General features: G+C 56.6%; 5 protein-coding genes across 5 annotated transcripts; 2 read left to right on the forward strand and 3 right to left on the reverse strand.

Moving 5' to 3' along the window:
• The first annotated feature begins 968 nt into the window (after positions 1–968).
• On the forward strand, positions 969–3269 carry P168DRAFT_310888 (GID4/VID24 family protein). Its single transcript, XM_024839437.1, has 3 exons — positions 969–1181; positions 1367–2960; positions 3009–3269. The coding sequence occupies exons 1-3, from the start codon at positions 1155–1157 to the stop codon at positions 3197–3199; spliced, it is 1812 nt and encodes a 603-aa protein (XP_024692858.1). The 5' UTR covers positions 969–1154; the 3' UTR covers positions 3200–3269.
• Positions 3270–3330: 61 nt separating this feature from the next.
• On the reverse strand, positions 3331–4070 carry P168DRAFT_290354 (40S ribosomal protein eS12). Its single transcript, XM_024837190.1, has 3 exons — positions 4045–4070; positions 3604–3931; positions 3331–3515 (listed from the first exon to the last, which is right to left on the reverse strand). The coding sequence occupies exons 1-3, from the start codon at positions 4045–4047 to the stop codon at positions 3391–3393; spliced, it is 456 nt and encodes a 151-aa protein (XP_024692859.1). The 5' UTR covers positions 4048–4070; the 3' UTR covers positions 3331–3390.
• A 208-nt stretch (positions 4071–4278) lies between these two features.
• P168DRAFT_290355 (putative histone deacetylase complex subunit (Hos4)) lies at positions 4279–8565 on the reverse strand. Its single transcript, XM_024837191.1, has 6 exons — positions 7958–8565; positions 7699–7928; positions 4750–7648; positions 4612–4716; positions 4522–4578; positions 4279–4469 (listed from the first exon to the last, which is right to left on the reverse strand). Exons 1-6 carry the CDS (start codon positions 8108–8110, stop codon positions 4308–4310), a joined length of 3606 nt encoding a protein of 1201 aa, XP_024692860.1. The 5' UTR covers positions 8111–8565; the 3' UTR covers positions 4279–4307.
• A 1293-nt stretch (positions 8566–9858) lies between these two features.
• On the reverse strand, positions 9859–11342 carry P168DRAFT_253216 (uncharacterized protein). Its single transcript, XM_024834368.1, has 2 exons — positions 10969–11342; positions 9859–10819 (listed from the first exon to the last, which is right to left on the reverse strand). Exons 1-2 carry the CDS (start codon positions 11071–11073, stop codon positions 10205–10207), a joined length of 720 nt encoding a protein of 239 aa, XP_024692861.1. The 5' UTR covers positions 11074–11342; the 3' UTR covers positions 9859–10204.
• Positions 11343–11583: 241 nt separating this feature from the next.
• Positions 11584–12947, forward strand: P168DRAFT_155180 (peptidylprolyl isomerase). The gene is made up of 3 exons (XM_024832822.1): positions 11584–11886; positions 12300–12402; positions 12517–12947. The coding sequence occupies exons 1-3, from the start codon at positions 11767–11769 to the stop codon at positions 12669–12671; spliced, it is 378 nt and encodes a 125-aa protein (XP_024692862.1). The 5' UTR covers positions 11584–11766; the 3' UTR covers positions 12672–12947.
• Positions 12948–12997: the final 50 nt, after the last annotated feature.

Here is a 12997-nt window from a genome sequence, read left to right on the forward strand (position 1 = left end):
GCTGAGAAATGATATACACGGCTTCGAGATCGCCCTTTAGAGAATCCTGTGCTGCGTCTCTTCCGCCTTGTTGAATGTTATGGCTTTCGTCACCATACAACGATCTCTATCGCATTCGAGACAGCCTTTGCGGAAGTCCGAATCTCGTATTTGCGGCTCCTTAAGCATCTCATACACGGCTGAGCATTCTCACGTCTTTTGATATAGTGAGTCAACTGGGGAAGGCTTTTCTCCGTCAAAGGCTTTTACTAGGGAAGCCAATCAAGCAGTCCCCTAAAGCAGTCTTGTAGCTTTTCGGGCTCATTTGTTAGAGATATCAGTCATATCCACCCTGACCAAAACGCCGTTCGGCATTTTGGAGCAGTTGCTTGGATTCATGACCTCGTACGTCTCGCGCACAGCTGTAAGATCATTCCAGCCATCGGTCTTCTCGAACTCAATCTGAGGAATCTAGACTCTGAACACAATGTCCCGTTGGTTGGAGATGCGGGTTGAGGAGCGGGGCGGAGGTGGAGACGATCCGCGCTTGGTTTGGGCATTGTTAGGGGAGAATAAGGTGTGATTAGCATTACTGTGGTGTCAGGAGGTGTTGGAGAGATAGTAACATTACAGTTGAGCCTTGAAGGGAGTTGCATATATAGCTGGAGAAAGAGTGTTGTTTATAGACTTACAGTTACTGACAGGACCATGATAGGGAGTAAGCAGTGACAAGTTACTGGATAGTTCTATTTTGATGGTTATACTGAGATGGACTGGATTACTCCGTAAATTGACTCTAATCACTGTCAAAGAAGAGTAGCAGTTACAGGAAGCCCACCTGGTGAATGATCCTAAATAATTCATATATCTACATATAATTGTAGTGAGTAGTGACAAATATGTTGCCCAAACAGGCAATGCATCGTGACCTCCAAATTTCCCGAGATCCGCAACTTCATTTCTTCTTCGTCTTCATCTCTTCTTTCATTCATCCCACGACTTCACTCCCCCGGTCAGTCTAGATGTCTGACCTGTCTGTTTCTTCAACATCCCACTGCAGATCCTTCTCCTCCTTGCTGTCTCTCCACTCTTCCATTCCTATCACTATCAACTATCACCACTCTCCAATGAGTTGATTGCCACCGCACCCCCCATTCTTTCTGTCGCCGAGGACCATGCCCCCTCCAGCCAACACCCCTTCGGTATGTTCTCTTTCTTCTTTTGAATCCCTGGTGTCTTCTCTGTCCTTTTTGATTGTTCCCTGTTCCCATCTATATCCCTGCCAGTCTAGGGTCCGCCCCCTTGCGCCTCCGCCTCCTATCAACCCGTGAACCCACCCGTCGCTTTATCTAGAAGTCGTCTGGAAACTAATCCTCTTTATCAATAGGATACCCCCGCTCGCGCGCGCCCCGCTGTCTCTCCCTCTGCTCAACAACTGAATGCCATATCCATCCCCGTCCCCTCGTTACACGCCATCGTCGCCGACGACGCCCACGATGACAACGTGAGCTTCCTGCGGACTCGCGCCCCACCGGATACTGCCTCCTCCTCACTCGCTCGACAACGCCGTCGTCGGCCACAGACACAGACCGTGCCCGAATTCGACCCGGAACCGATGGATTTGGATGACACGTCCAATCTACGCATGTCCGTCGAGATCAACCGTCGCATCCCCATCATCCGTCGCCAGCGCGACAGTTCCCTCACCCCGCAAGTCAACATGCCCAACTACGACGGCCGGACGGCCAACCCCCGGTCGCTCTACGGCTGGGCCCCCGCGTCCGACGACGAAGACGAGGATGATCTCGCCTACGAACCGATCCATGACGGGGACACGTTCTCGTCCTGGTTCGGCCGGTTGTCCGACCGCGGGCAACCGAGCGCTCGCCGCCATCGTCACGACGCCGCCCAACGAAGTCCGCCGCTGCTACCCGAGGACCCTTTAGATAGTAGTAGTAGTAGCAGCCATCGCCCGAGTGGCTCGCCCATGTCGACCACGGAGGCGTTACTACAGTCGGTCCGCCGTCAGCCACGCTTCTCCCGCACCCGAACGCTTCACAACTATCTACTTGACCGGGAACGGGCCAGCCACGATGCGGAGGAGACGCTGCGGGACCGGTCGGGCGCCGCGGCGGCCTCGTCCAGAGCATATCGGTTCCTGCCGAGCAGTCGCAGCGAGGCCCATCGACTACTGACACACAACGACCTACGCGCCCGGATCAGCGCCCACCGACAGATGCACCTGGACAACCCGCCCAGTCCGCGGCTCAAAGAAACCATCAAGTACCTCGACCGTCTCCGATACTCCAACTCGTTCGAGGAGAGTCTCACCTCCGCGGCCGCGGGGGGGTTTGTGTCGATGGATTTCCTGTCCTGGGACGAGGACGACTTCATCCTCGACACGACCTCGATCGCGCCCCCGCCCATGTGCTCCTGGCTGCGGCCCGGGATGGTATTCTCCGGGTCCCAGCGCGCCGCCAGCAGCGCCAGCACAGTCCTGTCCCAGCACCCGTCGAGTCCGTCCGGGGGGCAGGATCCCGTTATCGTCAACGGCAGCGAACAACCAAACCCCGCCCGCGTCGGCGTGCGCACGTCGAGCGGGCGGCGGTACATGGCCAACAACATCTACCACCTGGGGAGCGGCAAGGACGAGAACTGGCCGGTCAAGGTGACGATCCACAATATCAACCCCTGCGACATGACGTTATCCGGCACGATGGAAGCGTACAACATCCCGGACAAGACGACACCGTCGCACGACGCGCATATCGTGACCTTCCTCGAGGGGGAGATCATCGACTTCAACACGCATACGCTAGAGACGAAGAACTTCACCGCAAACGCAGACATCGACAGCACGTATTGGCGGGAGCTGCATCCGTTCAAGAACCTGACAGACGACGAGATGACGCGGAATTTAGTGAGTCGGAAGTGGGTGACGGAAGAGCTGTGCCGGGGGTGGATATTGATGCGATGGAAGGGTAGGCTTTATCCCCCCTTGAGAAATTCTGTCTGTACTAACCTGGCAGAACGCTGTTTCATCACACCAACGGATTCACGACAAGGACTTACGATATCGGGATTCTACTATATCTCCTTGCACCGGGAGAGCGGACACATCGAAGGGTTATACTATGACCCAGGGAGCTCACCGTACCAGCAGTTATCATTACAGCCGGAAAACAAAAAGATGGTGCGACCATCGTATAGTTTTCGCTAATGAGTATACTGTATATATGTATAATAGTGCAGTCACATAGCCTACAAGACAATAAACAAGTTAAGGTCAGATGACAAGACGTCAAGATTGAGCTATCTGTAGTTGTAATTGCAGTTGCAGTAGATACAAATCCACCTACAAATCCACCCGACACAGAATCACATCCAGATCATTAAAGATCAAGACATAATCTACTGCTCAGTCTGGAAGTAGTTGAGCAGCACGGAGCGCTCCTGCGACTCCTCACCCCAATCCTTGACGACAACGCAAGAGCAGTTGACGACCTTGCGGGCGTTACCCTCGCGATCGAGCTGGCCTGTACAGTAATTAGCAAATCTCATCCCCTCAAAAAAACCCATCGGTTTCTTCTTTCCCCCCTCCGGGAGAAAAAAAAGGCGACTTACAAAGACCAACCCACTCGCCGAGCATCTTTCCATCAGGGACCTTGATCAGGGGGATCTTGTGCTCGGAGCAAAGCGCAATAACCAGCTTCTTGTAAGCCTCCTCCTCGCAGCCCTCGTTGAGCACACACATGTGCGCCTGGCGACGGTCGAGCGTCTTGGCAGCCTCGCGCAGACCGCGCGCCAGACCGTCGTGGATCAGCGAGATGCGCAGCACGCCCTTGAGGGCGTCCAGCACGGACATCTGGCCGGAGCCGCCGGCATCGGCGCTCACTTCGACCTCGTCGGCCGCGGCCACGGGGGGGTTGGATTGGGTCTCTTCTCCGTCCGACTATTTCACATGGTTTTTCGTTAGTTGGGGGAATTGGTTTCAACGGGTTTGAGGGGGGGTGCGGTTGAGGGGCGACACTGAGTGTATGCGTATCGTTGGGGATAGTAACGCACCATTGTGATTGTTTCGGATGTTCCTCAAAGAGTGAGTTGAGTGTGGTGTTGTGGGAGTTGTTGTCGCTCGATTCGGGCTCATCTTCGCTTCGCCTAAAATTATCCGTGTGCCCTATTAGTCAGCTCACGTGTTGGTCACGTGATCTACTATCCCGCAATATGCTCCGGTAGCCACGTGACACCCCACCAAGTCGACTCCACAGTCTACTACACAATCATCTACAGTATACTCCGTACGGTAAAGTAGTATCCAATATCATACACTAGACGTATGTACTCGGTCGATACCCGTTGGTCAACCCCTCCATAGGCCCATGCCCATGCCCGTTGGTCCGCGCCTCCTGATCGATGTGCATCTTGAGAAATTGCAGGTCCAGCCCGTGGAGGTGCGGAATATGAGGAACAAGATCCATAAAGTCGGACAGCTATACCAATTAGTTTCAGTACTTCAATAGTCAGAAGGGGGAGGAAGAATACCTTAACCCAAAATACATGCTCCATCTCAAAGTATTTCGGTCGTGTCTCACTGTCCTTCTGCATGACTTGCCCCCATGATGATCCTAAAACTTCCCTCTCGTCCGCCTGCACCAGCATCCGCCGTGTAACCCGCCACAGGTTCATCCGTTGCGTCGGGGTTGCATCGCGCTTCTCCCAACTGGCGTACTGCGACAGCTGGAGGTCATTCGTCGCCAGGAGCGGTGCCACCAGGTAGTTCGGCACCCATCGGTCCTCTGCCACCGTCGCATCACACGTAGGATCCAGCTGCCGCGTCTCCGCCGTCACTACCGGCAGGAATTTGCGCAGCCACGCGTGGCTGCGGGCCTGAGCGTCGTTCGACCCCACCAGGTGCGCCGCGATCCGCAGTCGGCTGGGCAGTCCCTCGCGCCGTCGCTGCTCCAGCTCCTCCTGCTCACGCCGCTGCTTTGCCAATCGCAACCGCTCCTGCTCCAGTCGCTTCTGCCGCTCATCCTCCGCCTGTTTGACCCGTCGCTGCTCCGCTTCCTTGCGTCGCCGCTCCTCCTTCTCCTCCTCGGCGGCCTTCTCTGCGGCCTTCTCTGCGGCCTTCTCTGCGGCTTTCTCTGCGGCTTTCTCTGCGGCTTTCTCTGCGGCCTTCTCCGCGGCTTTCTCCTGCGCCAGACGTGCCGCCTGGGCCGCCCGATCGGCCGCTTCCCGGTCCAGACGAGCCTGTTCCGCTTCGGCCGCCAGCCGCGCTTCCTCAGCTCGTCGTTGCGCCGCCGCCTCTGCATCCCGCTGCCGGCGGGCATCGGCCTCGGCGGCATCGCGGGCGCGTCGATCTGCGGCACTGTCGGCGTCCACCATGGGGATGTCGTCCAGACCGCGACGCTCCTGCTTCCCGTGCTCTTCTTTCACGGGATCCCGTTCGACGCTCTTCAGCGGCGGCCCTCCCACACGATCGTGATGGGTCGTGGGACGGGGCGGCAGGGGATGACCCTCCTCGGTTGGCGGCGGCGCCTCTCGCTTCCCCCCGCCGTTGGGGAGGTTCGGCGTCCCGTCATCGTTCAGGACACGGCGCTTTTTCTTCGGTCCGTCGGGGGCGGCGGGGCGCTCGGGATCCGTGCCACGCGATCGCGGCCGCTCGGGGCTCGCACTGCTGCGTCCCCGCTTCAAGGGGGCCGGGGGTCCGGACTTGGCGCCTTCCGGACCGCCCGGTCGGGTACTCTCCTCGTCGGAGGAGGGTAGACTGGGCCGCCGACGCTCGCGGTCCGCTGGCGGTCGTCCCGAGAACAGTCGTCGTCGTTTCGGTGCATCGTCGCCGCGATCCGCGTGGCTGTCCTTGCCTGCCGGGGTCATCACCTTGGGTTTAGCGGTCTCCGCGCCGTCGCCCTCCTTCCGGGCCACTTTCGGACGCGGCACGCCGGGCCGCTCTTTGGGGTGGGGAACCCCGTCGCGGCGCTTCTCCTTCAGGAGGGACGCTTCCTTGGACACGGGACGCGCCGCGCCGGCGGTTTCGATGGATTTCCGCGGGACGGCCGCCGGAGAAGTGGAGTCCCGGCGCCCGGGCCGCTTGTTCTCCTTGTCCTTGTCCCGCGCCCGTCGGGGCGAGGAGGCGAGTTCGGCCTTGCGCTGTCGCTTCGCCCGCACGTGCTTCTCATATGCGTCGCGGAGCAGGTCGTACTCGTCCTCCCAGTTCTCCGCACGGCGATCGCGGGACAGTTCGTAGTACGTCCGGTCTCGATACAGGCGACGGGTCGGGTTGAAGTCGGGGTTGTCCAGGAGGATCCGGATGACGGCCAGGTTGCCGCGGCCGATCGCGGCCAGCATGGGGGTGTTGTAGCCCGGTTTGTGGGAGCCCCCCGCGACGGGATCGGGATCCGGGTCCGCGTCGCCCATGCCCAGGAGCAGCGAGATCACCTCGTCGTGGCCGCCCTTGGCCGCCGCAATCATGGACTCGGGATCGGCCTTCTGCCCCACGTTGAGGATGTTGGCCACGCCCTCCATGTCCCCCTTGGCGGCGAACGCCTGCAAGTTCTCCGGCGTCGCCTTGGTCCACAGGAGGTCGTTGCGCGTGGCCTCGCGGCGGACCACCTTGCGCCGCGCGGCGGTGGGGCCCGGCGGCGGCGGACTCCGCGGCCCGTGGACGGGGGTCAGGTCGCGGCCGCTGCCGTTGGAGACGCGCCGGGACGCAGGTTCCTTGCTGACCGACGCCGCCCGCTCCTCCGAGCGACGGTGCTGGCGGGGGTTGGCCTTGGCATCTGCAATCACGCGCCGAATCTCCTCGAACTCCTCCGAATCGGATGGGACCAGATCGTACGGCTCGTCGCCCTCGGCGTTGAGGGTTCGGGGGTTGGCCCCCGCCGCGAGGAGCAGCTTCACGACATCGAGGTGTCCGTTTTCGACGGCGTCGATCAGCGGCGTGTCCTTGTCGATGTTCTTCGTGTCGATCTCACAGCCGGCCTCGAGCAGGAACTTGACGATCGGGGCACACCCCTCGAGGGAGGCGATCTGCAGGGGGGTGTTGCCTGCGTTGTCAGCCACGTTCAAATCGTCGGGTCGTTCCGAGTGTCGCGCGATGGCCGCCTCAAGCTCCTGGGCTGCGCAGGCCCGCGCCAGCCGCGTCCGACCGTTCTGATCCCGCTGTTTCTTGCTGCCCATGGGGCGGGCTGGCGACGCCGACGCGCCGTCAACCAGTTTGCGCAGGTGCGCGGTGGGGAGTGGGGAGCCGCTGGTCGAGGACGAGACCGACTGCCGATCCTCGGAACTCTGCCGGGGGAAGCCCGTGACGAGGGGTGTTGGGGCCTTCTTCTTCCGCGGGGGCGCAGCATCGCTGCTGCTGCTACCGCCCAGCTGCGGGCCCGAGGCCGCCCGCTTGTGGGTGTGTCGCACGGGCGACGTCGATCGGTCCTTGACGGAGGGGGGTGGAAGGGAGACGTCGCCCAGGTCTCGCCGGGCCTGGTGGCGCGAGGCCGCGGGATGATGGCGCGGAGGGCGACCCGCGTCCCCGTCGCCGGCCATCACCTCACTCAGGCTCCGTTTCCTCGGCAATCTGGGCGCCGACGTCGCGGGCGCGGGCGCGGGCTTGCGGGGGACGGCATCCAGTTCCTCAGACCTTTCGAGCTTGACAATCGACGGGGGGGTTGGGGGCCTCGGGGCAGACCCGCGGGACGGGGCGGGGCGCGGTCGCGTGCATCTAACGGCTCCCTATCCACCACCTCCGCAGCATTCCCCCGTCGGGGCGGAACCTCCTTCGGGGGACGGTCCCTCTCCCCAGGTTCTACACGGTCATCATGTCCTTCGTCACGTCGTTTCGTGGGTTCATGCTCAATATACTTGCGTCGTTTCTGGGGCGACAGCGACTCGCGGCCCGACTGGATGATGGTCTCGGCCTCGGAGTCGGCCTTGGGGCTCGGGGGCCCATCGCCCTCCTCCGGGCCAGGGGCCGGGGCACCTCGACCGACGCCTCCTCTGGTCGGGGGGGCGAGGGTGGCGAGGCCCTCCGGGGCGACGACGGAGCGGCCGGGGACCGGTGGTTCACCTCGAGGGCGAGCGCAGGTTGACCGGCATCCAGGGTAGCTGGCACGGAGGGGGCAGTGTCAACATCACTCATAGCGGTAGCACTCGAATGTTGGGGGTTCTGCTCGTCATCTTCGGGAGACGTGACGGACGGTAGAATGGTGGCCGAGGCACCAGCGGACGAGCGCGGAGGTGCTGACCACGCTATGATAGCAATCGGCGAGCTTCGTCTGTCGTGATTGGAACGTGGGGTCGAAATGGGCTTGGAACGCGTGTACTCGAGGACCGGTGAGTAGAAGTCGTTGAGGATACGGTGAGGTGGGTCGAGGATTTGTGGTTGGATTGAAGGGAATTGAAAGCAGAGACTCGGGATGATCGGATGGGGTCAACGGATGGGGTGAAGAGGTGAAGAGGTCAAGAGGTCATAGGAAGGAGGATGGAATGGGTAGAGAAGAAGGATGGAGGATATTAATAGGGAAGATCGATGGAGGGAAGAGAAGAGGATGCGAGGTGGGTATGAGGAAGAAGGAAGAAGGAAGAAGACGGGGGAAGAAAGAAAGAAAGAAAGGAAAGAGAAAGAGAGAGAGAGAGAGAGAGAGAGAAGAGAGAAACGATGAAACGACCGAGAGGGAAAATTGGGGAGTCGAGTTCGAGTCAATACGGTGTTGGTCACGTATGGTAATTCTCTCTCGTTCTTCTCTCTCTGTTTCTGTTTCCCTCCTCTATCTCTGTCTTCTTTCTTTATGTTCTAGAAATATTGTCCATATCTATCGACCAGAATAGAAGATTCATCTGTCCAGATTATTCAACACAGATGAGGACAAACCATCAGATCAAATGACGATGAAGATGAAGATGTAATCCGGATACGTACGCCGTAATCCTGCGCGAAGGCCCAAAAACCGGGCGGGGCGAATCCAGTGGCGGATGAATCATTCTTTTGATTTACTTCTCATGTTCTTTATAATTTATTCATCTTTCTCTTTCTTTTCTTGATTCTGTTAATTCTCATAGTCAAAGTAAGATAATTATCATCGTGACGATAGAATAGTGTCCAAATGCAAAGAATCCTGACGCCTAAGGCAACTTCGAGGTGGACGAGGGGCGCCTTTCCTAATCCGGCCTAGTGGGCGGGCTCCCCCTCAGGCACCAATCAGGCCACGCCACCCTGCAATCAGCTGACTCATCCTCCCCACATCGACCATCGTCCCCCTTTGACCGGATGGCGTTGCATCCATGGATCAATTGCGGGCATATATATAGATAGATGGATGGTGGAGTAGCAGTATAGGAGTAAAGGTATCCGGAAGAGGAGTAATAAAGTATTCTTGTTGGGAATGCTAGGCAGATACTCAGATCAAGATCAAAGCAGACTCGGCTCCATTCGTGTCTAATGTCCAGTCTAACGAACCACCCATGACTAGTTCACTAGCTGGAACTAACCAACTCTCTCTTCTTCTAGTTTCTACCTGCGTATTGACGATCTACTATTCATGTGTCTCCCTCAGCTCCAGCTGACAATAGACGGTAATCTTTGTTTAGATTCTCACCACACAGCGCCGATCATACTCTCCTTGGCTTCCCCCCCCTCAACATCCTAGTCCGATCGCAACCCCTGCTGATAAGAGCCAAGAGGGATTGCGCTTGTATCACCATGAGTCGTCAGAATCTCGTTTCCCTCCACTTAATCAGAAACCGAATCCCTGCTACCTCCAACAGTCGAGGGAAGATGACGTACACGTGACGTGACTTCATTGGGGACTCGAGGGATCATGTGATGCAGCCCTAATTACCAGATCCTTTCTACACTTTTGTTTTGATTGTAGAACATAACCTATCTACCTACTTTAGATATTGTCCATTCTATCAGTCTGGGATGGGAGAGATATGGATGTCACTATTATTAACTGATATACGATACAGTCCATTAATATGGAGTTCTACTCGACAAGGACGAGATCGAACCCCACTCATCAGTCGATACATCAATTGCTGCCGACGTCCTCGTCAACCCAGGGAATGCTGGCGTGCAGCAAGCAGCATCAGCTGGATCGGGCCGATTTCTTCATTATGCATCACAGATCAAACTGATCAGAATAAACTGGGGTAACCAGAATTAATTATTAAATTTAGATACGAACAAAAAAGAAAAGAAAGAAAGAAGAAGAAGAAGAAGAAGAAAGAAAAATTAAGATTTCCCAACAAACTTCATTGCATTCCCCAACTTCGCTACCCTCACCACATCTCGATACGTCAGACTGACCCTCGTCTGCCGCTCCGCCCACCCCGCCGCGAATCGCTCCCGCTCCCCCAACAGATCCCAGTTGCAGATGGTCCCCGCATCCAGCGCCTCGTCCCTGCCGGTCTCCGCGATCCCATGCAAGAACTCCCGGTACAGCGCCCCCCTCGTCACCAGCAGACTGCGCCTTTCCTGCAACACCCGGTACCGCGGCCGCCGACCACCCTGGTCATCGTCGTCGTCGTCCGTCTTCGCGTACAGGTCCAGCACCGTCGCCGAGCCCAGGCTCACCGTCGCCACGAGCGGGTGGTACGCGGGGCCGTCCTCGTGCGGCATGATCCCCTGCCCGGGCCGGTACTCGTTGACCAGGACGTGGTTGGGCCCGCCGTGCGGCGCGTCGCGGAACAGGCCCAGCTCGTCGAAGCGGGGACGGATGATGGGCGAGACTAGCCACGCGGGCAGCGGTGCGGCGATCAGCGTGTTGGTCTTGGTGAGTGCTGATGGCCACGTCTGGAGACGCCGGTGCGACAGGTGCGTCCAGCGGGGGAGGGGGGCGCTGTTGATCTGAGGCTGTTAACTCTGGATGTGCAGAGAGGTAAGGTAAGGTGGAAAGAAGAAAACATTCACCCGGATAGATAGACTGCGGGCCTATTTTCTATCTTTCACCATCTTACGTCCCCTTTCATCCCATCAGTCATAATCAACCTCCATACCTTTTGTAGCAAAGAAGCCTCCTCATCCTCCGAGACAAAACCCGCAATGTAAAACGCCTCGTCAGGCAAGGTCTTCACCCGGGCGGCATCCAGATCCAACCCCATTGTTTGCTATTGCTATATCCTTAGGGTAGTATCGGAACGAACAGTGCATCTGCGTCGTCTGATGTATCAACTTTCAGCTCCTCACACACAATGTAATGTACCGGGGGGCCGCGCGGGTGGGTTGTGCTGGATGCATTGGCCCTGGTGTACGGACCAATAAAGCAAAGCAGCAAGGTGGCGCCACAAGCACCAAGTTCGGATATGCATGCATATTGGCCCTCAAACGGGGGGGTGCGATGAAAAACGAGATCAAAGTATCCCCCTCCCCCATCCCTCCTCGCGGAAAAGAGACGTGTATACGACCTACCGGAATCCTCGGTTTCTAGTTCGAGTGTCTGACTGGTTGGAAGGGGGGGATCGCCCGTGTTTTAGCAATCAGTGGGTGTGGGGGGAGTGGTAAGTGTACTACCCGTAGTATACTGGAGAATGAGGGGTGTGTGAATAGATAGATAGATCGATAGATCGGAAAGAAGATAAAAGATGAAGAAGAAGACAAGATGGAGATGAAGATGTTATAAACAACTGCCTCAGGCTGCAACCCCACCGCCCCACACCCGACATCATCTTCTTCTTCTTTTGTCTTTCTTTCATTCTTCTTCTTTCTCCTCCCCTATAACTTCTTTGTTGTTGTCCACACACTCTCTCTATCTCTCCCATCTTATCCAGTACCCCACACAGCCAAGTGTATCAAACATGGCACCCAAGAACAACGCCAAGGGCGGCGACAAGAAGGGGAAGGGCAAGGACGAAGGGAGCTCCGATAAAGGGAAGGGGTTGAAGCCAGCCAGCTCGATCAACGTGCGGCACATTCTTGTATGTTTCTTTCTTTATTCGTCTTATTCTATTTTTTCTTGGCTTTGTTATCCTCTACAAAGCATGTGGGGTTCCGAGTCAAGTCAATTGCATCTTATCAATCTGGGAAGAGATGTAAACATGCTGTGGTGTCCATACATACTGCTATCCGGTGGCGCATATACATACCTACATGTATGCTATGCTAACAGGGTACAACTGCGCAATATCTGGCATGCGGGATGCATTTGTACCTTGTACCTATCCCTTGATGAGTTCTCCACTGCGCTGCGGCGGACTACCCTGAATTGGATATGGACTTATCAACCTGTATCCTCGTTGATATTGGCCATCTATCCCCCAAGAACACCACACCCAAAAGCACAAACTGCACCCAAAGAATGAAAGAAAGAAAGAAAAACTAACCCACCCAGTGCGAAAAATTCTCCAAAAAAGAGGACGCCCTCGAGAAGCTGCGCAACGGCTCCAAATTCGACGATGTCGCGAGGGAGTTCTCCGAAGACAAAGCCAGACAGGGTATGCATATCCTTCCTTATCTTTTCCCTCCTATATCATTATGATACTCCTCCCCCAACGCACAGGATAAGGCAATCATCACCGTAGTTGTCAATTGACTAATGTACGAATCAGGCGGCTCTCTCGGGTGGAAAACCCGCGGTAGTCTGGACCCGACGTTCGAGAAAGCCGCGTTCGACCTGGAGCCCAGCACGACGGCGAATCCCACGTACGCGGATGTGAAGACTGGGTTTGGATATCATATTATTATGGTTGAGGGGAGGAAGTGATCTCCTTCTTCTTATTCTTATTTGTTCTCCTTCTCCTTATATGTTATCTTTCTAACAATGTTGCTGTCTGGTGTGTGATGTGTGGTCTGTGATCTGTGTGTCTTATCTACGTGTGATACCTCCTCGGCTATTTCTTTCTTTCTCTGTCTATATGTTTGTCTTTCTTCTTCATCTCTTGGACACCCGGGACCGATTCTAGGAGAGTAAGTGTTGATTTGACTACTACCGATGAAATAAATGAAAAACGATAATGCGAACTCAACACACTAGTTGTATAACTATCCAGTGAGAATCACAATCTCTACTAAGATCTATTGTCAACCCAC

Source organism: Aspergillus campestris (assembly GCF_002847485.1).
Source record: "Aspergillus campestris IBT 28561 chromosome Unknown P168scaffold_6, whole genome shotgun sequence".
NCBI classification, from domain to species: Eukaryota; Fungi; Ascomycota; class Eurotiomycetes; order Eurotiales; family Aspergillaceae; genus Aspergillus; species Aspergillus campestris.